The sequence below is a fragment of the Haliotis rubra genome, unplaced genomic scaffold, assembly GCF_003918875.1.
Source record: "Haliotis rubra isolate DU_JTF1 unplaced genomic scaffold, ASM391887v1 Scf409, whole genome shotgun sequence".
Lineage (NCBI taxonomy): Eukaryota > Metazoa > Mollusca > Gastropoda > Lepetellida > Haliotidae > Haliotis > Haliotis rubra.
Window position 1 is genome coordinate 546,598 of NW_025767090.1, and position 26,774 is coordinate 573,371.

The following is a 26,774-nucleotide window of genomic DNA, read 5'->3' on the forward strand; positions in this document are numbered from 1 at the left end:
TTCCTCCACTCTTGGTGTGTGTATCTTTCATGAACAAATGTCATAACAAAAGGGATGGAAGGGGTGGTATATTTGAAATAGAGAAGTGAGTGAGTGAGTTCAGCAATATTCCAGCTATATGGCGGCGGTCTGTAAATAATCGAGACTGGACCAGACAATCCAGCGATCAACAGTATGAGCATCGATCTACGCAATTGGGATAAGATGACATGTGTCAACCAGGTCAGCGAGCCTGACCATCCGATCCCGTAAGTCGCCTCTTACGACAAGCATGGGTTACTGAAGATCAATTCGTACCCGGATCTTCACGGGTTCAAATAGAGAAGAGTACATTTTGAACATTATTTAGGCTCTAACTATTTATTAAAGGGAGGGGTGTCCATAATAAAATGCCACTTGTATTGGAGTGGGGCCGGGATAAATGTTAATGGGGGTTGGCAACACGGTCCTAAGACAGATCTCACTTCACTTGTTTCTAAGTACAGTCAGATGTGCTGATGTTTTGCGCGAACTTTAGAGATTTCATTATCTTGTAACTTTGTACTTTGTTTACAACATTTTTGTTGGATGGAAAGTACATTATCTTTGCTACTTTCTGTATTGTCAAATAACATCATGCAATATGTCACTTTCTATCTTCCGAAATAATGTTGTTATTATTTTCAAACGTTATTTCTCACAGGGACACCAAGAATTATCTTAGAAATAGTTTTCTAATATCTTATATTAGCGAGACTTCTAAATAGGCTTAACTGGAAGTATCAATACAATGAAATTGCTTTCTTTGTATAGTGAAGCTTGCATTTCTGAATTAGTTTCGCATCAAGAACGTTACTTATCCAAGTTGAGTATTTGATCCAAATCAAATACCAACCCAACCATCCATCCCATGTTCTCCTTACTGAAAACTCCACTCCCAGTAAACTGTTTCGTCTGGATGGGGAGGATTATGTTATCACACTACGCCTCAACACAACACCAATTTGGTTGAGTCCACGGAAACTTCGACACAAAATGACAGTTCATTAAACAAGTGTATCAATTTCATGAATACATATTGTGATCATTCAAACAAAGGTTATCAACAAATATCACCCGTAATCTAGGAAACGACACATTCAGAAAACTGTCACAGATAATATATTTCATGATCCTTTGGTATTCACCGCCGCTCCTCGTAGACATCGCGTGTTTCATGGACAAACTTGACCACCAGCTAGTCACGTTCTAACACCCATTGGGATTTGTATTGAAGAATAAGTGTGTACAATTCATTGTAATGCTACGTAATGCCAGTGTATCTCTGAATGATTTTTCTAGGGTCTATTTGCAAGGGTTATCATTTTGACGCCAAGATATCGATTTGAATGTTGATGAAGGACAGTGAGCACCCCCTTCTGTTGGAATATGTAATTATTTCGTAATGGAGATGTAGTTTAACTTATTTGTATTACTCAAATAGTGTACACCATATGCCCAATTTACATTAAAGCGTATAAACTATCAGAAAAAATAATGTACAATGTATTATACGTGTGATTTACACATCAACAAACTCATTGCTTTCGGAGTAAAATATGTTTAACGGTGGGTTCACCAGCTGAAGCTATGAAAATAATATACTGTACAAATATAGGATATTAACAGAATTTCTGCAGTCTGTGTTTACGTTTCGGATGGTGATAAGCTGCTACACATTTGTACACAAAGATACTCAACTTCTCCCGTTCTTGTTTTGGGTTTCAGTTCTCTTCTGTATCTTACCCGTGAAGATCCGGGTTAGAATTGATCTTCAGCAACCCATGCTTGTCGTAAGAGGCGACTAACGGGATCGGGTGGTCAGTCTCGCTGACTTGGTTGACACATGTCAACGTATCCCATTTCCCATCAATGCTCATACTGTCAATCACTGGGTTATCTGGTCTGCACTTGGTTATTTACAGACCGCCGTCATATTGCTGGAAAATTGCTTAGTGTGGTGTTATACAACAAATAAACACGTGTGTGTGTCTGTGTCTTGAAGTCTCATTTCGAAGCTGGTGGGAACAACATCTCATCTAATCAAGTGCAGTCTTGTACTTAAATATAGTTTTTTCTTTGACATGTAATGCTGAACCAAAATGATATTTTGAATGTCCCAACGAGTGGTTTTCTTTAAGTTGATCATTAGGCAACCTGTCAGTCTTGCATATAACATAGATTTCCAACATAGCATCAATTCATACATGAAGCTGGCAATGGTATTAATAGATTGTTCCCATAAGTATCCCAACCAGAATGTGTTTGAACTTTTGATAGTTAGTCTTGCAGTAACCACGGCCTGACATTGATAGATTATAACATCTGAACCAAAAGTGATTCTGCCATATTGTATACATTACACCAATAATCATGAAGTATTTACACACCAACATGTACATAAAATATCCTCCGATATCAATCACATCGAATCAATAGAAAACCAACATTTTTTACATATAATATATATCAGAGTAGTAGTGTCCACTTAGGAGATAAACATCATGTGTTGACCAATTTCCGGGTGTTATTGAGTATTTGAAGCACGGGAATTCATTTCGAACCGACGGCGTCAGCCGTAGGTTTCAAATGAAATATTCCCGTGCTTCAAATACTCAATAACACCCGGAAATTGGCCAACACATGATGTTTATCGACATTGTAAACACAAAAGTAAACCAAAAGGTCCACACACGTTTTTGTGTCTGCACTCATTGACATCGAGTACGGGTACAGCAGTGAAATGTCATCAGCCGGCCGTTTCGGCTGTCTCCCATGGTAGCATCTGGACCTGCTCATTTGTGACGTCATTCGGACTTTACGTCACAATATGATTTTAATGACGTCATCACAGCTGACGACGTAAGAATACAATGGTGTGAGCGATGTTTGTATGTATCAATACGCAGCGAATTTCCGGGAATCGAATACCATTTGTTTTTCAACCAATCAGATGAAAGAACACAGTGACTTTTGGTTTACAATATAGGGTATCCTCTACCTTTTGGCATGATAAATAACCATTGGCAATAACATAGTTACATAACTAGAGGCATCTACCACAGATTCTCAGTCAGATACGCATCCTGAGTGATGGAGCCTAGTGGAGGAGAGGAAGCCAAGTGGATACACCTGTCGCCGTCGTGTTCGATTCTCTAGATGTTTGTACTATGTAGATCAAAGGTGCCTCATGCTGACACCGACTAAGATGGCACCGAGCATGACTGCGTGCCAGTGAGTTCAGTTGTCCGAACCGTGTTATAGCTGGAATAGTGCACACTGAAGTGATAAATAACATTCGCTATATTTTGAAAGGCGTACCATGTTGCCTGATACCTCGAACATTGCTGCGGCGACACGGAAGTCTACTCATTCCAGCCGAACGTTATTTCACTGCTGAAACAACGATATGCATTTTTTACATCTATATGATCCTGTGTCTTTTAATGGTAACAAGAGGCGGTTGGGTAGCCTAGTGGTTAAAGCGTTCGCTCGTCACGCCGAAGACCCAGGTTCGATTCAACCCATGGGTACAATGGGTGAAGTCCATTTCTGGTGTCCCCCGCCATGATATTGCTGGAATATTGCTCAAAGCGGCGTAAAACCATACTCACTTACTCACTAATGGTAATAATTAACTTACTTTTGCATGTATTCGTGCCGGGTGCCACCTTTTCGTGAACATCTAGTAACATCATTATTTGATACTAAATCAAAAACGTAATGCGTATCACTTTATCGATGGTGATTTCTTTTGATAACTTCAAGGGTCTTGTCGCTTTTTTGGGCATATTTTGATGCGCTGAGACTTATAATAATGCGACAGGACAAATAATGAGGGAAAAAATAAGTTTGTTGATTTAGTTAATAAATGGACCAATCTGTTGGTACACATCAATTTGCGGCACCATATAATGACAAGGACGAGCATATCGGGTTTGCAGTTAACGGCCCTTCCATTCAGAAAATAATAGAAATTATACACATTTGTCTGGCTGCTTTCTCTATCTCAGTGCCAATTTGTATTAATTATGATGTGGGAATAAAGTTTTGGAAACTTTCTGCTGCACTTGAATAATGAAAGACATGGGTTGTAATGCTTAGCAAAAAATACCTCTGAACCAGACAGAGCGTGCATGCCCACTCTGCTGCCTTCTAGAGGTTTGTACATGACCAGTGATATATCGATAGTTGTATTAACACTGCATAAACACGTTGTGGTGCTGTTCTCCGGTGATGTGATCGTTCTTCTGATTACATTTTCATCAGTTCTCTCTTAACAAGAATAATATCTGAACAATGGCATATCACAAATCTCCTTTAAAGTTGTCAATTTAGCCACATTGATTGTTTAATCTGATATGTTTTAGCCATTGAGTCCTTTTATGAATAGGACAAAATGCACAACTCCCTGTGAGGTTATGTAACTTGCGTCATTATTTATAATTTAGCACGCAAACGATTTTGTGAAAAAGCCTTTGTTATGTTTGACAAGTGAAGTAGTTTTTCTGCACTGCAACTAGATCAAATACGTTATTATTTGTTGCTCCCTATGCGAAGTGTTTACACTCAATGACATTGGAAGCTTGTGGCAAAGCGATATTACCGATCGAGTTAATGTGTTGTTTTTTTTTGTCTCAGCGTGCGTTTAGTTTTAACGCCGCTTTTAGCTAATTCCAGCAATATCAGGGCAGGGGACATCAGGAATGGGCTTCACACCTTGTACCCTTGAACGACTAGGAAACTGAAATGACGTGTGTCGGATGATGGGAGACGGATGGTTGATGGGGTGTGGTTAATGGGTGATGGCTGACGGGTGATGCATGATCGGATGTGGTAGAGTATTGGGATATGGTAAGGTATGGGAGATGCGTGACTGAAGATGCTTGATGGTGGATTGGTGATGGGAGATGGTTCGTTCATGATAGTTGATTATAATGAAGAGCGGAAAGATGGATGATCTTGATAGTTGGCAGTTGATGCTTGTTGGTAGAACGTGATGTTTGATGTGGGATCAGTGTTCCGGCTTGCAAATACAGAATAATAACCGATATATTTGTGTAAATATGTTCGTTTGATGAAACAGATTTAATATTGTAAACCTTTAAACCTAGTAAATTACGTGTCGGTGAATACAAGACCACCTGGTGTCAGCCTCTAGACCGGTGAGACACCAGTGAGACACCTTCTGTAGCTGACGTGTCGGACACTGTATACCATGTATTTCAGATGACTTCTCCACAGTGTTGAACCTTGGTACCCACGGTATCCAGGTGTCTCCGATACGGCTCCCTTCAGGATCGACTCGGATGAGGATGTCGATCTAGTCCGGAACTTGATCGAGCTGAGGGCGTCACAGAAGAAACGCTTCATCTTGCACTCCACGAAGCGGGACACTGTGATGCACGTGATGAGAGCCGTGAGTAATGTCTGTACACTAGGTACACTGTGATGCACGTGATGAGAGCCGTGAGTAATGTCTGTACACTAGGTACACTGTGATGCACGTGATGAGAGCCGTGAGTAATGTCTGTACACTAGGTACACTGTGATGCACGTGATGAGAGCCGTGAGTAATGTCTGTACACTAGGTACACTGTGATGCACGTGATGAGAGCCGTGAGTAATGTCTGTACACTAGGTACACGTGATGCGTGATGAGAGCCGTGAGTAATGTCTGTACACTAGGGTACACTGTGATGCACGTGATGAGAGCCGTGAGTAATGTCTGTACACTAGGTACACTGTGATGCACGTGATGAGAGCCGTGAGTAATGTCTGTACACTAGGTACACTGTGATGCACGTGATGAGAGCCGTGAGTAATGTCTGTACACTAGTCTGTACTGTGATGCACGATGAGACTGTGATGACACTGTGATGATGAGAGCCGTGAGTAATGTCTGTCTGTACACTAGGTACACTGTGATGCACGTGATGAGAGCCGTGAGTAATGTCTGTACACTAGGAGCCGTGAGTAACACTGTGGGTACACGTGTGATGCACGTGATGAGAGCCGTGAGTAATGTCTGTACACTAGGTACACTGTGATGTAATGTCTGTACACGTGATGAGAGCCGTGAGTAATGTCTGTACACTAGGTACACTGTGATGCACGTGATGAGAGCCGTGAGTAATGTCTGTACACTAGGTACACTGTGATGCACGTGATGAGAGCCGTGAGTAATGTCTGTACACTAGGTACACTGTGATGCACGTGATGAGAGCCGTGAGTAATGTCTGTACACTAGGTACACTGTGATGCACGTGATGAGAGCCGTGAGTAATGTCTGTACACTAGGTACACTGTGATGCACGTGATGAGAGCCGTGAGTAATGTCTGTACACTAGGTACACTGTGATGCACGTGATGAGAGCCGTGAGTAATGTCTGTACACTAGGTACACTGTGATGCACGTGATGAGAGCCGTGAGTAATGTCTGTACACTAGGTACACTGTGATGCACGAGAGCCGTGAGTAATGTCTGTACACTAGGTACACTGTGATGCACGTGATGAGAGCCGTGAGTAATGTCTGTACACTAGGTACACTGTGATGCACGTGATGAGAGCCGTGAGTAATGTCTGTACACTAGGTACACTGTGATGCACGTGATGAGAGCCGTGAGTAATGTCTGTACACTAGGTACACTGTGATGCACGTGATGAGAGCCGTGAGTAATGTGATGTACACTGTGATGCATGTGATGAGAGCCGTGAGTAATGTCTGTACACCAGGTACACTGTGATGCACGTGATGAGAGCCGTGAGTAATGTCTGTACACCAGGTACACTGTGATGCACGTGATGAGAGCCGTGAGTAATGTCTGTACACTAGGTACACTGTATACGTACATTGTAGACTGATGATGAGAGCCGTGAGTAATGAGTAAAATATTAGGTACACTGTGATGCACGTTGAGAGCCGTGAGAGTGAGGTGTGTGCACGGTGAGAGTGAGTAATGTCTGTACACCAGGTACACTGTACACGTACACTGTGGATTGCATGATGTGTATATGAGTAACATATTAGAGACGTTGGTTGCGAGTGAGTGTGTGAGTGCAGGGGCGGATACAGCATTTTGAGAAAGGGGTGGGTGGTGGACACTATTGAGAAATGGAGGGGAGCAAACTTCATTTTCACCCGAGTTTCAATGGTCATTTAACAAACTTTCAACACAAAAGGTGTGTGTGTGTGTGTGAGTGAGTGAGTGAGTGAGTGAGTGAGTGAGTGAGTGAGTGAGTGAGTGAGTGAGTGAGTGAGTGAGTGAGTGAGTGAGTGAGTGATGCTCCAACAATATCACGGCGGGGGACACCAGAAACGGGCGTTGTACCCACGTGGAATATGTAAACTGTGTCTTCGGCATGGCGAACGAACGCTTTAACCACTAGGCTACTATATCGGCCCTTAATCTAATATGAATAAAGGAACAAGACTAAGAAACATGACAAATGAACAACCGAATGCCTTCTATGTGAGTAAACTTTTAGAAGCGCAGGTTGAGAGTGAGAGAGTGAGCGCACGTGTGAGTGAGTGAGTGAGCGCACGTGTGAGTGCGTGAGTGAGTGAGTGCGTGTGTGAGTGAGTGATACTGCAACAATATCACGGCGGGGGACACCAGGAATGGGATTCACTCTTCACCCATTTCTGTATTAACAATAATTCATTATTCATATGTGGTGACCGATGAGCCAGGTTATCTGCCAGGGTAATCAATAGCACTGAATCCCACTAGCCATTTTGTTTGACTTGTAATTTACCGTTCCAGTGCTACAGAAACATGCGGGATGCCATACCGGTGTTAGATATGCAGAAAATTAATGAACAATATCCCATGTGAAATTCCAGAAACTCTGTTACTGAATGGGTCAATACCTGTGCACCGTTTCCTGTGTATTATATTGAACAGGGTATGCATGATATATGACACTAAGGCAGGGTACGGTAAAGGGTATCAGGCTTGTTGGCTTGTTATTTAATCCTGTTCCTTGTAGAATAAATTTAGGGGCGGCGGAGTAGCTTAGTGGTAAAGCGTTCGCCCGTCACGCCGAAGACCCGGGTTCGATTCCCCACATGCGTACAATGCGTAAAGCCCATTTCTTGTGTTCCCCGCCGTGATATTGCTGAAAATAAAAACGGCATAAAACCAAAACGTCACTCACTGACTCATTTGTCATGTTATTTAGTATGTTACTGGTCAGAATAGATTAAGGGGCGATGGAGTAGCCTAGTGGTTAAAGCGTTCGCTCGTAACGCCGAAGACCCGGGTTCGATTTCTTGACATGGATACAAAGCTCATTTCTGGTGTCCCCCGCCGTGATATTGCTGGAATATTGTTGGAAGCGGCGTAAAACAATACACCCTCATTCAATCATTAGTACACACCATGTTTGCATGTTTATCTTTGTCTTTCTTTTGGGATTCCTGGTTAGAATAGATCCCCAGTACTCCACTCCCGTGTCGCCGATGACCACACTAGCTACCACTATCCCAATGCAGGTCTACCGTTTTCATAATTATAATTATACAGTGCCCTATGATCCTCATGAAAGGGATAGCAAGTTCAACCAATTATTTGTCTGATCCACGTTGGATGAAGTATTGCCATATCGATCATTCGAAGGTAATAATCAGTTTCGGGAAAACAGTATCGGACACAATAGTAATTAAGCTTTAAATATTCTCGATTCCAGGCCAAACGACTTCATCTGCTGCACCACACAATACAGTGGCTGGTCGATTACCCGGTAAGAAGTCCTTGGATTTCGTTATATCAAAAGCTTTGGTTTCATCATGTCAAGAAACGATACATGGTAACCCATGCTTGTCGTAAGAGGAGACTAACGGGATCGAGTGGCCAGGGTCGCTGACCACATGTCATCGTATCCTAATTGCGTAGTTCGATGCTCAAGCTGTTGATCACCGGATTGTCTGGTCCAGACTCGATTATGTATTATGAAAGCTTGCATTATATACTCGTGCCAATAATGGTTGTCACCCCCTCCCCACCCCAACCCCCACACACCTCACACTCCCACCCCACACCCTCTCCAATTAAAAAAAATGAAGGGGGTGACAACCATTATTGGCATGAGTATATCTTCACACTCATTATCATTTAACAGAACAAATATTGCACAAGACGTTCAGTTGTACTTGTGGGCCGGACAATTGTTTAAGGTGCCGTATTTCCTGCCACAGACATCGTGTTATTGAAACCTACGACAGCTGTTATAAGTCCTCGGTTCGGCCGATAATGTCTCCGAGTGTGTCAGCACCGATCACCTGCTCTTTTTTTCACAAAAATCGATACCTATCTGAGTAAGTGAGTGAGTTGAGTTTTACGCCGCAGTCAGTAATATTCCAGCTATATGACGGCGGTCTGTAAATAATCGGATCTGGACCAGACAATCCAGGGATCAACAGCATTAGCATCGATCTACGCAACTGGGATACAATGGCATGTGTCAACCCAGTCAGCGAGTCTGACCACCCGATCCCGTTAGTCTCCTCTTACGACAAGCATGGGTTAATGAAGACCAATTCTTACCCGGATCTTCACGGGTGGATAACTATCTGAATATATAGCATGATTACTTCGGGCTTTACTCCCACATTAAACACACCGTGATTGAAATGCTGTTCAAAGCAGCGTTACTCCTACATAAGATTTTAATGAACTTACGTTAAGCGTTATTATACTCTTCAAACAAAGAAACGCCTAGGTTACCGTTGTGTTCAATTAAATGAGCAAGTTTCATTTGATAAAGACAAGAAGATGGTATGTTAACGTAGACTTTTTATCCACATAATTCATTGTCTCCTTTCAGGATTTTGAAGACATCGTCAAAGACGAAGAGTCGTGGCCTGGCAGCATATTCGGACTGCAACTATTGAGAGCGGATAAGATTCCAGCTAATATTTCACGTAACTACCTCGAGAATATTTTATGAAACGATGTATTTATTAACCATTTCATTTATTGATTCATTTTGTGTTAATTTAGATGTTCGTTCCACTGTTTTACTGTTGATGCCAAGCATCCACTCCTTTTGCCTCTGGCGGTGGGGTAGCCTAGTGGTTAAAGCGTTCGCTTGTCACACGGAAGACCCAGGCTCGATTCCCCACATGAGTACCATGTGTGAAGCCCATATCTGGTGTCCCCCGCTGTGATATTGCTGGAATTTTGCGAATATTGTAAAATTATACTCACTCACTTGGTACAACGTGACCGCCTCTATGCTGGAGACGTTGGTTCTATAGTCTTTATTCTTAATGCTGACGGGACACAGGCTCATAGTAAGGCTGTCCGTATTTTTTCCTGTGGTTTTGTATCTCACAACCGCCCTGAATTTATTATTTTTAGTTTTTATTTGTGTCATTTGATAAGTTACCAATAGTATTTGTACAGAACTAGTGCATAAAAAAATAATCAAAATTGTATGAATGACACAGTATTGCGTTTTTTCTCAAGTTATTGTATTTTGTACTTATAAATGTAAATGTATATGCATCCATTAACTCCACTAAATGTATATAACTTTGCGTACACAATCTTTTATATCTTGGTGTTAAATCATGAACGTATGCATTACGTCTCTAATGCATCAAATGCTGATCTAACTTTCAGAAGATGTGATGGTTTGTATAACTTATAATAAAGTCGGCGGTGGGGTGGGATTGTGGTTAAAGCGTTTGCTTGTCCGGTAAAAAGATCCGAGATCAATGATTCCCTACGTGGTTAAAATGTGATGCCCATATATGGTGTATTGTGTTGCTAAAGTATTGCCTTGCTAGAGAATTGCTAAAATACTGACTGTGACATGATGGTCCAATTCTGTCCCACTTGTTGTAGATGTTGCAGACCAGCGCAACATGACGAGGCTGGAGGTGGGGTTGGCTGTTGACGTTGTCGGTCTACTACGTCACGTCCTGTACACCAAAGCCAAGAACTGTAGTAGAGAACCTCGCGGGGACAACGTAATAGCTGCTGGAGAATTCAGCGATACGCTTACAGTGGTAACACATACTGGCGTTCCCGTCATAGTATCTCAGTGGCTATCTCAGTGGTATACTTTCGTACAAGCAGCCAAACCCGCATGCATGTAGGCTATATGAGTGCACTTATCTTGAACACGAACTTTAACCCAAGTTCGCATGAACTCAGTCTCCATTTGGACAATCATCTCTCTCCATCAACAGCTGTGAAGTATACTCTCCCAAAAAAGAAACGCATCATGAAAATAGCAATTTCATGTAGCAATGAAGTAAAACGTGATTCATTTTACAAAAGGTTTTGCTCTGTTTATGAGTCCTATGGTGTTTATGTTTTGAAACATCACAACATAACGCACCATCCGTAAAATACCCGTATTTAACAGCATGATTTTCAATTTCGGCTTGTAGTGTCACAGAATACACAATTCACATGCAATGCACATAAAAATTGGGGATCAGATAGTCTCAATGATGGGTATAAAAGGTTGATCGCTGTCTGTCGATTATTCACTGTATTTGGAATATTGTTGACGAACGCAAAATGCCACGTCTAAGTGAAGCCAACCGTCATATCGCCATTGGTTTGCTTGAAGCTGGCCAGTCTCAACGTGCAGTTGCCCGACGCATGAATGTTCACCAAAGCACCATTTCACGGCTCTGGGAGAGATATCGCCGGCAGAATTCGGTAGCAGATGCCCCTCGTAGTGGGCGACCTCGAGCGACCACTGCGGCGCAGGATAGCTACATCCGGGTACATCACCTGCGTCATCGAACACCTACGGCGACCAGTACCGCTCGACAAATCCTCGGATTGAGGAGGCTTTCTGCACAGACCGTCAGGAGCAGGTTGAGAGAGGCTGGTTTACGTGCCAGAAGACCTTATGTTGGCCCTGTGCTTCGACAACAACATCGTCGACATCGAGTTCAATGGTGCACCAACGTTCAGGCCTGGAACCTACCGAATTGGCGTAGAATCTGGTTCAGTGATGAATCACAATTTCTATTGGAACGACGCGATGGAAGAATGCGGGTGTACAAACGTTGACGTGAACGTTTCGCCGACGCTTGCGTTCCCCAGGTGGACAGATTCGGCCGGGACAGTGTTATGATGTGGGGAGCTATCACCTGCCGTAGGAGAAATGATTTGGTGATGATCCAGGGCAACCTGACAGCTCAACGGCACTGTGACGAAATCCTACGCCCACACCTCCTTCCAATCATTGATCGCCAGAGGGAGTTGTGGTTTCAACAGAACGATGCCAGGCCCCACACAGCACGTCACACTAGAGACTTCCTCCAGAACCACAACATCAATGTGCTTCCCTGGCCCTCAAGATCACCGGACTTAAACCCGATCGAACATCTGTGGGATGCCCTGGACAGACGGGTGCGACGCCGTAACCCTCAGCCCCAGACACTTCAGCAACTCGCACAAGCACTACAAGCAGAGTGGGCTGCGATTGGGCAACACGAGATTCTGAGACTTATTCGTTCGATGCCGAGGCGATGCCGTGCAGTTCTGGATGCCTACGGTGGTCACACGAGGTATTGACTTCAGCGCCACCACACGTCTCCATGTGACACTCAAACTGACTTTCCCCGAGTTGGTGCCAAAGACGGATAAGTCTGCATTCCCAGTGTGCAATGTCGCTATATTTCATTGACTCATAAAGCCTACAAGATGTTTCCAAATAAACATAAAAATACAGTTGGAATTCCTATATGCGTTTCATTTTTGGGAGAGTATATATATATGTATATTTCCAGGCACCTCCCTATCAGGGCGCGTTGGGGCAGTACATGTGGTACATCAACGACCGCAGCAACTACTCCATCGACATTCTCCACTACGAACAAACCCTCAAGAAGGTACACGTGCCAGAACAGATTGAGTGAGTGAGTGAGTGGGGCCTTACGCCGCTTTGATCTGTGTTCCAGGTATATCAAAGCGTATCAGCTTCAGGTGGCAGAAGCAGACTTAGTTGTGAATGAGTGAGTGAGTGAGTGAGTGAGTGAGTGAATGAGTGTGGTTTTATCCCACTTTTAGCAATATCACAGCAGGGTACGCGAGAAATGGGATTCACACTTTGTGGGGAATCAGACCCGGGTCTTCTGCGAATGCTTTAATCGCTAGGCTACCTCACCGCCTCCTTAGTAATGGGGGTATAAAAAGTTTACAACTTGGATGAAACTCCAATGGTGCTGACAAACCCTGAAACGTAATCAGAGCAAACCCATAAATACAGGATTCTGATGTGTGCAAGGGACACTACTCTGTACAGCTAATTGCGGCGCTTTATATGACTGTGCCACCCGTGGCCCCAACACGGTCAATATTTCGCTCGTCACATCGATTTGTCCAAGAGGTACACGCTGTAAGGTCGATTCTGGTGTCCTGCTGGGATATTGGTTGAATACTATTAGATCAACGTTTAACCCTACTATAACCCTCATTCAGTTACTGGCAGAGTGACTTATGAAACTTTGGTGAGTTAAACATTCGTTGGTTTCACATTACTTTTCAACTCGCTGTGCGCATGCGCAGAGCGTGTGAAAAATATCCAATGCATGCTTCCGGTTTGGTCGTATGTTTATCGATAGTGTAAATTCACGCTAAACAAAAGTTGTTGTGAAAATTATTTACGTTGTGACAGCTGAGTACATAATTCCATTTGCCTCTGCTTTTCAATAATTGATGTCCTATTTTGGTTGCAACTCCATTAGAGATGTGTTTGTTTAGTGGTGGTAAGATGTCTTTATACAAGAGCTTAATAAATCAACTGGGATCAGTTGTATTCGACATAAAACTATATATTTGTTTTGATTTTTGTTTTCTTTGGAGTGTTTACGCTATCGATAAAAATACGACCAAACCGGAAGCATGCAGAGGATAGTTTTCACACGCTCTGCGCATGCGCACAGCGAGTTGAAAAGTAATGAGAAACCAACGAATAACCCTAACTCAGTCTAAGTAAACTTAGGCTCAGTATTATTCGTTACATTGCTATACTGAGTCTAACAAAACCTTATAGAAGGTCGCGTCAGCTAACTTTTTGGACTGATCAGAACACAGCTTACCAAATCGCCAAAGTTAACATTCGCACATACCGTTTGAACCTTTACCTCAAAAACTCGAACGATTCCGAATGCTATTTTCCGCACGATCGCTTCCGAGTGATACACGCAATGAGTAAACCACAGGGGCGTGTCACGCTTAGAAACAGCGTTAGAAAGACATATAGGTACATAGACGCTACCCTAGTACTATATAAAATGAAAGGGATGTAACGACGGAACCACCCCCCCTCAATCAAAGTTAGATTTCACCACGTAAACTATTTTTAAGGCCCCGTCGAGGCCTACGGATCGAAAGCGAGATGATTTCCCTACAAAATGAGCTATAAATGGTCACAATCGGATCATTATTTCAAAAGTTATACGCCACGACTCACCGAAAACAGCTACCTCCGCAATTCCAAGCCAAAATCATGGATCACCCAAGACAGCGAAAACTCACCTGTTAAATTCGTGTATTAATTCCAGTCACGTTGACAGCACCTATGTAGGGCTAGATTCGATCGGCAGCGGCATTCCACGGGTCTAAAAACTTATTGCAACATCTACAAATCATTTCCTCGACAGTAAGCAGGCATTTTCTTCAAAACCATCGGCAATCATACTCACTTGTCGGGGGATATTTATTTTCATGGTTAACTGTACGGTTATACCCACCAACTTTAACTTGTTGCCCGGATACAATCATGGGCAGATAGACCTTGTCATCGGTGCTCATGATTTCGGCAACTGGTTTGCCAGCATCATGTTTGTCTTTCAATAGGTTGGCCAGTGTACTTTCATCAACGAGACGTCTTCAGTGGATCTGTTTGCCAACTTTACCAGGACTAAGGTCGGTGAGAAAAGCTTGCCTCGGGCTAAGGTTGAGAAGCTCAGAGTCGTGGCGCGGCTGGTAAGTATGACAATGCATTATACAAAGTTAACCCCCTGTTATGACTGGACAGTGAGTGAGTGTAGTTTTACACCACGTTTAGCAGAATTCCAGCAATAGCAAGGCGGAGGACACCAGACATGTGTTCCACACATCAGGTCCTGAAACACGTGAACCCACTTTAACATATTGGTTTAATATGTATTTAATTAAAGGTCTGTTACTTGACAGAACAGAACAAAACCTTTACGAGGCCGGGATACTCGGCATAAGAGATATAAATATACGGTTAAGAATACATAGGATGGCCGTATGCTTTACATGGACAATTATACAGTTTTCATGATTTTTCTTACATATTATGCATATATTTTTTAAAACACTTCATTGTTTGCAGTTAAACAAATTGGTTATTCAAACATTGGTTTGGGATATATATTTTCTGATGACGTTTGAAGAAAGGGAAATGTATGACATTCATCTGATGAGAACGTTTGAAAACGCATGTATTCTGCTTTATTTCAATACGAAAACTAAAACTGTGTTTAATTTCAGCATGAACCCTTTGTAATGAAAAACTCCGAAGGCGAATTTGAAGGTTTCAACGTGGATCTGCTGTCCCTCATTGCTCAGAAAGTCAACTTTACGTATGAGATAATAGAAGTAACGGACACGGAATACGATGGGGAGATTATAAACGGCATGGTGCAGGAACTTCTGACCGGGGTACGTCACGAACATTCATAGATCAATATACAGTATACTACGGTTATGACGAACTCACTTATTGCAGTTCGATATAACCGTAGTTCGTTATACTTATTATACAGCAGTGGTAGTGGTTATACTTATTATACAGCAGTGGTAGTGAGTTAAACAGTTCGGCATGTCCGTCAGTTCATTAAAAGCGTGTTCGTTATAATACAGTTTCCTGTTGTAGAAAATTCCATATATTTCCTCTCTGACGTTAACACCGTTATCGTCCCGGCAATTAGTGAGTGAGTATGGTTTTACGCCGCTTGCAGCAAAATTACTGCAGATAATAGCAAATGTTGGGAATGGAAAGCGGGTCTTCGACTTGACGAACGAATACTTTGACCACTAAACTAGTCCATCACCCCGTCCGAAAAATGAGAGCCCGTTTCACAAAGAGACCTTAGCTTCGTCAAGGACTTAAGGATACTTATGATATGCCTGAATATTTTGTCAAACCCAGTTCAAACCAGTGTAACCGCTTCATCTGGCTAGCATAGATCTGTGCATGAAGATTGATAAAGAATATCCAGTTGGCAAAAAAAAGGGAGATTTTGTTCGTGATAAGGATCGTACGAAGGAAAGCATACTGGCGCTAGTTTTCGGCTTTCTAGTTGAAGTTTTCCCCACTGTTCAGCAATATGCAACAGCTCAGGCCTGTTATGTCTCCTTTTCACAAATTTTGAGGTGCAATTGAACGTCTTCTTTCTCGGGACTCTGACTTATACGTTGTCTGTTCAGGAATATAGCATTCAAGGCCTCAGCAAATCTTTCAAAACGTTTAATGATATATATTTGGGGAGCATTTCTAAATTTGACGTATCGCTAACCAAAATGATGTCCGATGACATTCTCTTTCTTGTACCACCATATGTTCCCGTGTATTTTCAGGTGAACAACTGCCTTGCCTTTGTATGTGTTTATGACTGGTTCCACCGGTGGGATTTTGTATGATTATTATCTTATAGTGATTCTTAAACACATTTTAGCAGAGATTCTTATGAATAATGGAAATTGATTTCGTTATATGTAGGTAAACGTCTGAGTAATTATGTAAGTACTCCTTCTGCGTGACGAGCTGACGCTTTGACAACGTTATTACCTAACAGCCCGTAGACGTCAAAAGTAAAGTTATATTTAAAAATAGAATTAGTCATAAAATACGTATTACTTCACCGAAAAGCGCTTAAACATACTTGGAATTATCTGTAAATATTTACTTCAATAACTGATGATAGAAGAAATATCGGAAGTATTGAAAGACACGATCAGTTATGGTTACGGTGTAGATGAAATTTATGACTTCCAAATGTTAATTATCATCCAATCAAATCTCGGAAACTCTTGGCTACGTCCGATATTCTTTAAAATAATATTGCAGGTTCTGAATGGAATAACGTTGGTATTTCAGAACGCGTCTATGGCGGTTGGCGCCCTGGAGGTAACGGCGAAGATGGAGGAAGACATATCCTTCTCCTACACTATACTGTCAACAAAAGCAAGCATCCTCGTCAAGAAAGGCGAGAGCACCAGAAATTTCTTTCAGTTTCTTGGACCTTTTTCTATAGGTAAGGCAGCGTTTATTGTCGCATCTATACTACTAAAACACTGAGGACCTCCAGATGCCTTGATATGACTATAGCATGAAAATATACTTCACGAAATATGTTAAGGACATCGATTTTTTCTTATTTGTATTGTTAATTTGTCTCGGCATGACATATATACTACTCAAATTAAGGACGACTCATTTCTTCCCAAATACTACATTGAAATTGTCATGGCATGAGGGAATAGCTATAGTAATATGAAACCATCCTTAACGTTTCTATTTTGAGACAGTTATCGGCGATGACAAACAAGCTTAATTCAACAAATTGTTTCTTGATAAACGTATCAGTAACTTAGGGCATGGTACGGTCAGTAAAGTTAGATCTTGTCATACAAGATGTAATGGGTATTTGATGGATGTAATGGATGCAGAGCTTGGACAATCCAGAAGGAGACCAACTGATGTGTACCCATGCAGACATTTATACTAACAGCTTATATAATTGCTTTCCAGACAACATCTTGTTCACATGGATCATTATTCGTCCACAGCCGTATGGCTGTTATCAGGATACGCTTCACCCTCATGTGTGTTAAGAACCTGAATTAATGTAGAGGTTTTCCATTTCACCAGGTTTATGGTTCATGATCCTGGGGTTCATCATGGTGGCAGGAACCGCCTTGTACACCATGAGCCGGTTCGACCACACCCAGGAGAACAGCGAGCAGAGGTTCGACCTCAAGGAGAGTCTGTGGTACTCCATTAACGTCTTGTTACAGGTAGGTTTTGGTTTGTTTCTTGTGTAATGCAGCACTCGGCAATGTCCCAGCCTCTGAACCAGACAATCTAGTGATCAACATCACGAGTATCGATCTATGCAATTGGGATACGATGACAGGTGTCAACCGGATCTCCACGGGTTCACGGTTAGGAGTGAGTGAGTGAGTTTAGTTTTACGCCGCACAGATCAATATTCCAGCTATATGGCGGCGGTCTGTAAATAATCGAGTCTGGACCAGACAATCCAGTGATCAGCAGCAAGAGCATCGATCTGCGCAATTGGGAACCGATGATATGTGTCAACCCAGTCAGCGAGCCTGACCACCCAATCCCGTTAGTCGCCTCTTACAACAAGCATGGGTCACTGAAGATCAATATTCTAACCTTCAAACATACGTGGCATTGACATTGATGTTGGATCCTTTTACCGTGGCTTTGAATTCAGGATTTCGCTGTGAATACGACCCCACCATCGGTACCGTCTCAGACATGCATCACTCTGGGCTTCCTCACACATCAACTTGATATGCAGTGATTGGAGTTAAATAGTGTTCAAAGCGCATTCCCTCATACACTCTGGTGAATCTTACGTATGTCTCGAAAGTGGTATAAACGACATTAATTAATGATTCGTTTGGACTAATCTTGTCCTGAAACTGAAGATGAGTATCTCGCGATGGCCCTGAAGACAATTCAATCACTTTCCTATGGAATCCGAGAAGGGACATTGTCGCGTTGTCGCATTGTCGCCCTCTCAAAAACAAGTAAAGTGAGGCAAAATAAACCAAAACGCGACACGCGACATTTCTCCCATTTGTCGCATTGTCGCGTGTCGCGTTTTGAATACTATTTTTCTATTCCTCCAAAGGGCGACACCGGACATAGCGACAAATTTCAAGGTCAAAATATGTCGCGTGTCGCCCTTTGGAGGAATACAATTTTTTTTTTTAATTCAAAACGTGACACGCGACATCGCGACAATGCGACAAATGGGCGAAATGTCGCGATGTCGCGTGTCGCGTTTTGGTTAATTTTGCTTCACTTTGCTTGTATTTGAGAGGGCGACAACGCGACAATGCGACAAAGTCCCTTCCAGGATTCCATACTTTTCCACTTTAGATGTTTCTGTTGAATGTACGGCTAGAAGACAAGAGCATTAAAGATGCGTACATCGTCGGTATTTCCATTTATAGTGAAATAACTTTTATAGTTAAAATATATTCAGGAAAAATATAGCGAAATGGAAATTTAATGGGATGAAATAAAATTATACTTTTACGCTTATCACGGACCTAGCCCAGTGATGAAAATCGATCCACATGGTAATTTTAATACATTTTCCCTGTCAATCAATACCACGATCGGTCAGTTACAAATACCGGCACGATCTTTATTACATCTCGTCATTGAAGAGAAATTAATTTTGCTTTTGTTTTTTAACTGTCTTTGTCATCAATAACAGTACTCGTATTCCGTTATCCTATCTGACACTCGGCATTATTGACATAAGCACTAGTTAGGAAACTAAAGTATCCCTGTTAAAAGACGGACGAGTACGAGCACCCTTGATTTCCATAAATTCAGATCACTCCGTGTTCCAAGAGTCCTGAGTTTACGCCCACATATGGACGCGTTCGTAGACAATTGCATGTTGAAAGTCAAGTACTGATATATCTGTGTCTGTAACAGGTTGAATGTAGGTTCCACAAGTCACATAATGTCCATACTTCCAGGGCACAACAGAGTATTCCCCCCAGACGACGTCCATGAGGACCATCATCGCCTTCTTCTGGTTCTGCGTCCTCATCATCGACGCCGCCTACACCGCCAACCTGGCCGCCTACCTCACTCTACAACAGATGGATAACAGGTGATTAGATGGAATGGCTTTGTGTTGTGACAAATTGTCGTGTGTGTTTATAAAGTGTTACTGTGTACCAACCATAAACGTGATTTGTCCATGGTGTCAAATATTTGCTGGGTGGCAGAGAAGCCTAGTGGTTAAAGCGTTCACCGAAGACCCGAGTTCAATTCCCCACATGGTTACAATGTGTGAACCCTTTTTTGGTGTGCCCGTCGTGATATTGATGGAATAATGCTAAAAGCGGCGTAAACCTAAACTCACTCCACTGTTACCACCAGCCAATCACACTGTTCATTTTAAGAAAGTGTTTGTTTCCTAATGCCTCTCCAGACAGCTTATTGCGGATACAGAATTGTAGTTCAGCGCATGGCTATTTTGTTTGTTTTTCATCCACAACACATGTATGTTTCAACTCTCTAATGCAGCACCAGTCCCTCTTGTTGCATCTTTTACAAACTTCATGTTGTTTGGTAAACAATGTTAAAAACAGACAAACAGAAGTACAAACCTAGACCTCCTGTAAACAACTACCCAGGGGACAATGGTGCACTTCTATGTAGGAATATGCCATCTCTGTACCATCAGGGAGCTGTCGCTGAATCTGTCCGCATCCCTGATGCAGCCCACACGATCTGACTATGATACCCTTGTGTAATAGATGTAGTAACCGAGGCCCGGGGTAAACAATGTGGGCGGCACAAGAGGGAAGACATGTTAGAAGCAGTCAAATTTAATCAGACAGAGAGCCCGTGTAAGTGGATCCGTTTAGTGACTGATGAAGTGTACCTAGAATTGCGTCTGTGAATTCCGTTGTACTGAACGGCAGGCCGTGTATGAAACACTTTGTGTTATTGGTTTGGGTATCATTTGCCCTGGAAATGTTAATGTGTGTAAAGTATTTCTCCTCTGAGAATATGAAAAATACTAACGACTAATCCCTTAGAAGCAAATTACATCTTACCTAAAATCGATGAGAATTAGAGTGAACAGTTGGTTGAATAAACTTGAGATGCATCATAGATGACTTAAATCAAAAATAATTTGACAGTAGTAATTATTTGGTGGCCCATGAAGTAAGTGTGCGGTTTGAATGATACACTTTAATAATGTTGATCTTCAGAATATTTACATATTAACATTTCAGATGATGCAATTAGGATGGTTAAATTGGAGGCAATCTGATTTTGCACCGATTCTTGTAATGATAATTTGTTTGAGAGATATTCAAGTATATAAATGTTTGGCTGTAAATACAGAGCGTCAATGACTGACGGTAACCAGTCTCGATTACCTGGCGAACAGATTTCAATGGGTGTAAAAGGCAAAACTGTGGTGGACATTATACGAATAATTGTAACTGAGTGTTGACACCGGGTGTTCGGAACAGGAAGGCTGGAGCTGAAGATGAGTTTTAATACCACACATAAACTGATGTATAACAGCAGAAATGTTAAAGGTTTGTAAAATGTGGGAAGGTTGTGAATGTGCCGAAACATTCCCTTAGACACCGATGATGATACTCGAGGATAGTTGAGTAGTTCGTGGAAGAAAAGTTCACTTGCTTACGACACTCAGTACTAGGTTCGATTCTACAAATAGTATGTTTTCTGATACGAGCGCTGGTTCCGAATAGATTCAGTTACCAGCTGGCTATTCTTGGTGTAGGTTTGAACCCAGTTTCTATGATGCCATGATAATATAACAATACACGTATATGTAATAATAATTAAATGTATGATTACAGGATCCGGACAGTGTATGACCTGGCTGGGCAGACCGAGATGTTGTACGGCGTTGAGAACAATAGCAATCTGATGACATTCTTCAAGTAGGTTCAGGGCAGGTCGGGTGGTACAGTAGGTAATGCGATTGCCTGACAGTAACAAATCCAAATGGTATTCCATACGTGAGAAACAGGACCAATTTGCAAATATCAGGATGGAATAGATAATATTCTCAATACGCATCTCTTTGTGGTTCGATGCTCAAACGTTCATCAGTCGGTATGCCTCCTCCTGACTGTTTATCGATACATAGCTCACTTGATGTAAACATGAAAAATACGCCAGAGATTAAGCAGTCTCAGTGACCCAAAGAACTAGATTTTATTTGGACGTTAAAGGTAAAGTAGAGATGAAAACTATATCAATCCGCTGTGACACCGGGTGTTCTCCAAGGGTAAGCATGTCCTTTTCTCCATGATAATCCAGCTCACACATTTTGCATAAAAATAAGTGTTTTATGTAACCAGTCTCGGGGACCTCTAGAACCAGATTCCATTTGTGCGTTAAAGGTAAAATTAATATATGAATGGCTCTCTGAAAATCCGTGATGGTCCATGTCCTGTTCTGAATAGGAATGCATCTCACACATACATAAGAAACTAAGTGTTTTGTGTTACATAACACCCAACAGCACTTTTCGCATTCCTTATTCCAGAACAGCCAGTGTGGACCCATACGAGAGAATGTGGGCTTTTATGAAGCTAAAGGAAGAACAAACCATATTGTCGAACAAAACCAAGATCGTCGAGCTGGTTAAGGACGACAAGTACGCCTTCATCGCTGACAGGGTCGTCAACGACTACTACGCATTAGGTCACTGTGAACTGGAGTCCATTGAGCAGAACTTTGGGCAGAAAGACTTCAGTCTAGGCTTTCCAAGAGGAGCTCCTTACAAGGACGATGTCAACAGAGCGCTGCTGTCTCTGAAGGAGGAAGGAAAACTGGACATCCTCACGAAGAAGTAGGTACCTCCAGTGCCGTAGATAGAGGAAGACATTTATTTTGAATTATACTCTTGAAGCTTAACAATATTAGACACAGACCAACTCAAGCAGGTTGGTTGGTTGGTGTGTTGTGTAACGCCGCACTCAGCAATATTGCAGCTATATGGTGGTGGTCTGTAAATAATCTAGTCTGGACCAGACAATCCAGTGATCAACATCATGAACATCCATCTACGCAATTGGGATTCGATGACATGTGTCAACCAAGCCAGCTAGACCTGACCACCCGATCCCGTTAGTCGCCTCTTACGACAATCATGGGTTGCTGAACACCAATTCTAACTCGGATCTTCACGGGTCAACTCAAGCAGGGCCGTGTAATGTACAATGTAACAGTGATATGGGAAAGATAGAGCTGCCAGTTTTCTGGACACAACAGTGGAAGTGTATCACAATTTAATAATTGATCAAACCAAAATATCGTCATTTCTTCTACAACAAGGAAATGTCGATGCATTAATTTAGCAATGTCGAACCAACTCATCAGCCACACTTTCCACCCTAGCCAGGTCAGCGTGGAAATTAATGAAAGAATGTGTAACACTCTGTTATAGATTGATTTAAGACCTTTTTAAAAAGAGATTTGGATAAAAGTTTATAATATAAAGATAAAAGATGTGACACTGAAAATAGCGACGTTTCGGTATAGCTACCATCATCTAGTGACTACTGAATATGGTACAAACTTACATGTGGTTAGTGAAAGAACAAAATAACAACTATTAATATAAACAAGAAGGATTAACATGAGTAGGTTAACTATTAACAACCGAGCATATAATTGTAACAACACAATGGACAGAGAACACACAAAGAGGTACCCAATTACGCCGGAATAAATCTCTGGATGCACTATTAGAAAACAACCTCTTGCTTGATAAGTTCACAGTCAGCGGCGTAGGAACGGGGTGGGGGGTGGACGAAATCATATCTACCTGACCATAACTACAATTTCATTTTGATTTTCAATACTTTTCATAAATTAGATGGTGGACGTCACGCACCAATTGTACCGGCGACTCCAAGACCAGGTCAATCAAGGACAAGACCACCAAGGAGCTGGAGCTGACCAATATGTTCGGCGTCTTCATCGTCCTCGGCTCCTTCGTCGTCTTGTCGGTCATCGTGGAGATTATAGAGAGGATCACAACGTGTGTAGAAGGCAAGAAGAAGCAGAAGAAGGTAAGCTGGTATCATCCTCGTTTGTGCAGGGTGTTTTTTACAGACAAATAACATAACAAGAAACTGGTACAGACAATATTGGTGCAGTGTTATCAGAAGGACATATACAAAAGAGAGACCAATGGTTAAAATGACGTTTTAGATCAGACAAAGTATACAAGTTAATCACTAGATTGTGTGATGGAGACTCGATTATTTACAGACTACCGCCATAAAGCTGGGATATTGCTGAGTGTGGCGTTAAACAACAAACAAACAAAAGAATGCGGATATAGAGATAGTTCATGACAGTCTGAATTTTTGGAATTAGACTTTGGGGTTACGGAAGGGGACAATGCATGGTTATTGTCCATGATTTTCATTACATCGTGTTGTGTCATTTCTCCGGCACGCGCTTTCTCCAGTAAAACAGGTCATTACATGAAACAAGGAAATGGGTTCAGCATTTTCTGAGATAAGAATGGCGCGCGGGTATCTCAGACGAGAGTTGCGTCCCTTAGCTGTGTGAGAATCCGATAATCTTGAGCGCGAACAATGTGTATGAATCTCTGTTAGTCATCATGGTGATCGCAAGCTTGACCAAACCGAAAATAGTCCTGGGACTTAAACAAACTTTCATTCCATACATGCCAGTACGAAAGGATACTGCAAAGCTTTCCAAACCTTACATGCACCTTTCCATATACCACGATCAATGGTTCTTGTGACAGGTAGGGGCGCTACTCTGCATAAAAAATGTGCTGAACTTTAGGCAACGGGCCAAACCGTGTCTCCTGTAATATAACACGGAGTGATAGTAAACCAGACCATACCGAGCATGTCATGTGAGCCTGTTTCTATATATTTCAGGAGAAGGAAGAAACAAAAGAAAAACCCAAGCCATTGAGCGATGGATTCCAGCCTCCCGCATTAACTGAAGGATCAGAGAAGAAAGAGAAGTCACTGTTTGCTGATTATTGAAACAATGGCGCACACGATGATGCTGGCGATGCGGAGACTGGTGGACCATGAGTAATTCCGAAGAGCTCTTTCCAGGAATCTTTGTGACTTTAATTTAACATGCTGTATTCTGGACCGGAGCTTAGTGGTAAACTCACGCAATGAAGCAGTGAGACTACAGTTGGCTCTCAGACGCCTATTAATGTCAGTCTACGTTCCATGGACCAATGTCTAAATTACCAAAATATTAGAAACATATTATGCTCAGACAGGTTCAAAGACGAGACGTCAATTTCGATGAAACGTTGAGCAAATGTTCGTACTGATCGTATACAACATGCAATATGATCGATTTGTTGGCAGGGCAATCAGTGTGTTATGGTTTTGTCCGGTTTAAACATACATTCATAAATATCAAGAATGTCCGGATTTTACCTTAACTCTGCTGGTTAGTTTATTGGTTTTCTGCCCACCTAGGTAATCTGAGTGTCTACGCTGCTTATACTAAACATGATATATTCCATATACTGTCTAAAAAAGTGTCTATGATGTTCCATTTGTTGTGTCAATGTTCATCTATCATGCCCCCAAAATAATTAATATACAATTGTATACGCCGTTCCACTCTTTAAAGTTAACACTATTTTTATGCTCTTGGGCTTCGCCAAATTGTAAATATCTTTGAATTATGTCACCTTTGGCTTCCTTCCGACAATATGCATGACACCTACTCGGACCTAAACATGTAATTGTTCAAAGCGCCGTTGAACAAATCTTTTTCACGCACCGTAATACAGTTTGGGGCTTATGTTGAAATGCAAATGTTTTTAAAGGATTCTGTAAAATTGAAGTTTTGCATATATATTTGTATGTAGACGTGTGTTTTTTATTGTATGTGTGAAGGTAGGGCCTGTCTCTAATAAATAGGGTGTTGTTTGTTTTTGTGAAATGGTGGCTGAATGTTGTTTACTCTTTGAGTCTGGTGTTGATGGGGCGTTGTGGTTCAGGTTAGTGTTGGTATTTGGTTGAAATCTCACAACTGACGATTGGTTCATTACTTACGAGCAATCATCGAAATAAAATTGTCAGATTTTCCTGTTCAGGTTGTTATTGCAGATAAATATAAAGAAAAAAACAACACGTTTTTTAAAAAAATAGTTTTTAATAGTTTTACTGAGAAAATTTCACATCCAATGTAACACGATGCAACTTCCTCCTTTAAAGTGATGACAATTATATCATGACTAATATATCCCAGAGTGTTCAAGAAATATTCAGTCATGACTTTGCAGTAAGTGAAGTGAGTTTTCAAAGAATTAAAACACGTTTTCAGGCCCTGACAACTTCTAAGATATGTTCCATCTTCAAGTGTTTCAAACACTTAAACAGTAGGTCCAAAATTGTTTGTGTTCGATTATGAGAAAATGTGATCGATTGCTTGGTCGTTTGGTCACTGAGGCCAATCTTCGATTATTTCAATTATTCGGAACACCACAAGTTCAGGTACAATGGATTGTCCACGGTTACTGTCGTTTGTACTAGCAACGCGTTTGGGTGCTTCGGGTTTGGTGGTGTTTCCGGTGATGGCTCATGGTAGAGTACCGATGGAGATGCAACTGATGAAGCATTTTCTTAGATGGGGAAAGGCCGATTTAGGTTTGGTGGTCTTAAGATGCAGATCAATGTTAAACCTTGCTGAGCTGTTGACGCGATAGGAGACTGTAATCAGATAAAAATATTATGCAAAATAAAATATCGGTGATGATCAATCAAATATATTCTGTAGTTGGTTAGTGCCGAGATATTCTGGGTTCCAAGTACCTTCCGTTTATGCACATGTATGTGGATCCGGTGGTCACAATGGGGTCGTTACATTGGATGTTGTCGGCGTGGGTCGTTTGTCATCATATTAATCACTATTTTGCCTGATACATATGTGATTTTACACGTTTCG

At 41.8% G+C, this 26,774-nt stretch overlaps 2 protein-coding genes across 5 annotated transcripts in view; both read left to right on the top strand.

Moving 5' to 3' along the window:
- LOC124287932 overlaps positions 1 to 5,345 on the top strand; it is a 30,007-nt gene extending 24,662 nt beyond the window's left edge. For both annotated transcript variants that reach the window (XM_046724425.1, XM_046724426.1), the window contains exon 5: positions 5,248 to 5,345. In XM_046724425.1, the coding sequence (XP_046580381.1) occupies positions 5,248 to 5,345 (98 nt within the window). The remainder of the gene's footprint in view (positions 1 to 5,247) is intronic.
- Positions 5,346 to 5,356: 11 nt separating this feature from the next.
- On the top strand, positions 5,357 to 26,174 carry LOC124287931 (glutamate receptor 3-like). 3 transcript variants are annotated; one of them, XM_046724422.1, is made up of 14 exons: positions 5,357 to 5,437; positions 8,712 to 8,765; positions 9,849 to 9,945; positions 10,874 to 11,037; positions 12,784 to 12,885; positions 14,855 to 14,983; positions 15,518 to 15,688; positions 17,127 to 17,283; positions 17,901 to 18,046; positions 19,781 to 19,917; positions 21,656 to 21,739; positions 22,351 to 22,656; positions 23,686 to 23,881; positions 24,731 to 26,174. In XM_046724422.1, exons 1-14 carry the CDS (start codon positions 5,420 to 5,422, stop codon positions 24,839 to 24,841), a joined length of 1,872 nt encoding a protein of 623 aa, XP_046580378.1. In that variant the 5' UTR covers positions 5,357 to 5,419; the 3' UTR covers positions 24,842 to 26,174. The 3 variants fall into 3 exon arrangements, with proteins under 3 accessions (XP_046580378.1, XP_046580380.1, XP_046580379.1); XM_046724424.1 differs by lacking the exon at positions 5,357 to 5,437 and adding an exon at positions 5,782 to 5,785; XM_046724423.1 differs by lacking the exon at positions 5,357 to 5,437 and adding an exon at positions 6,811 to 6,833.
- Positions 26,175 to 26,774: the final 600 nt, after the last annotated feature.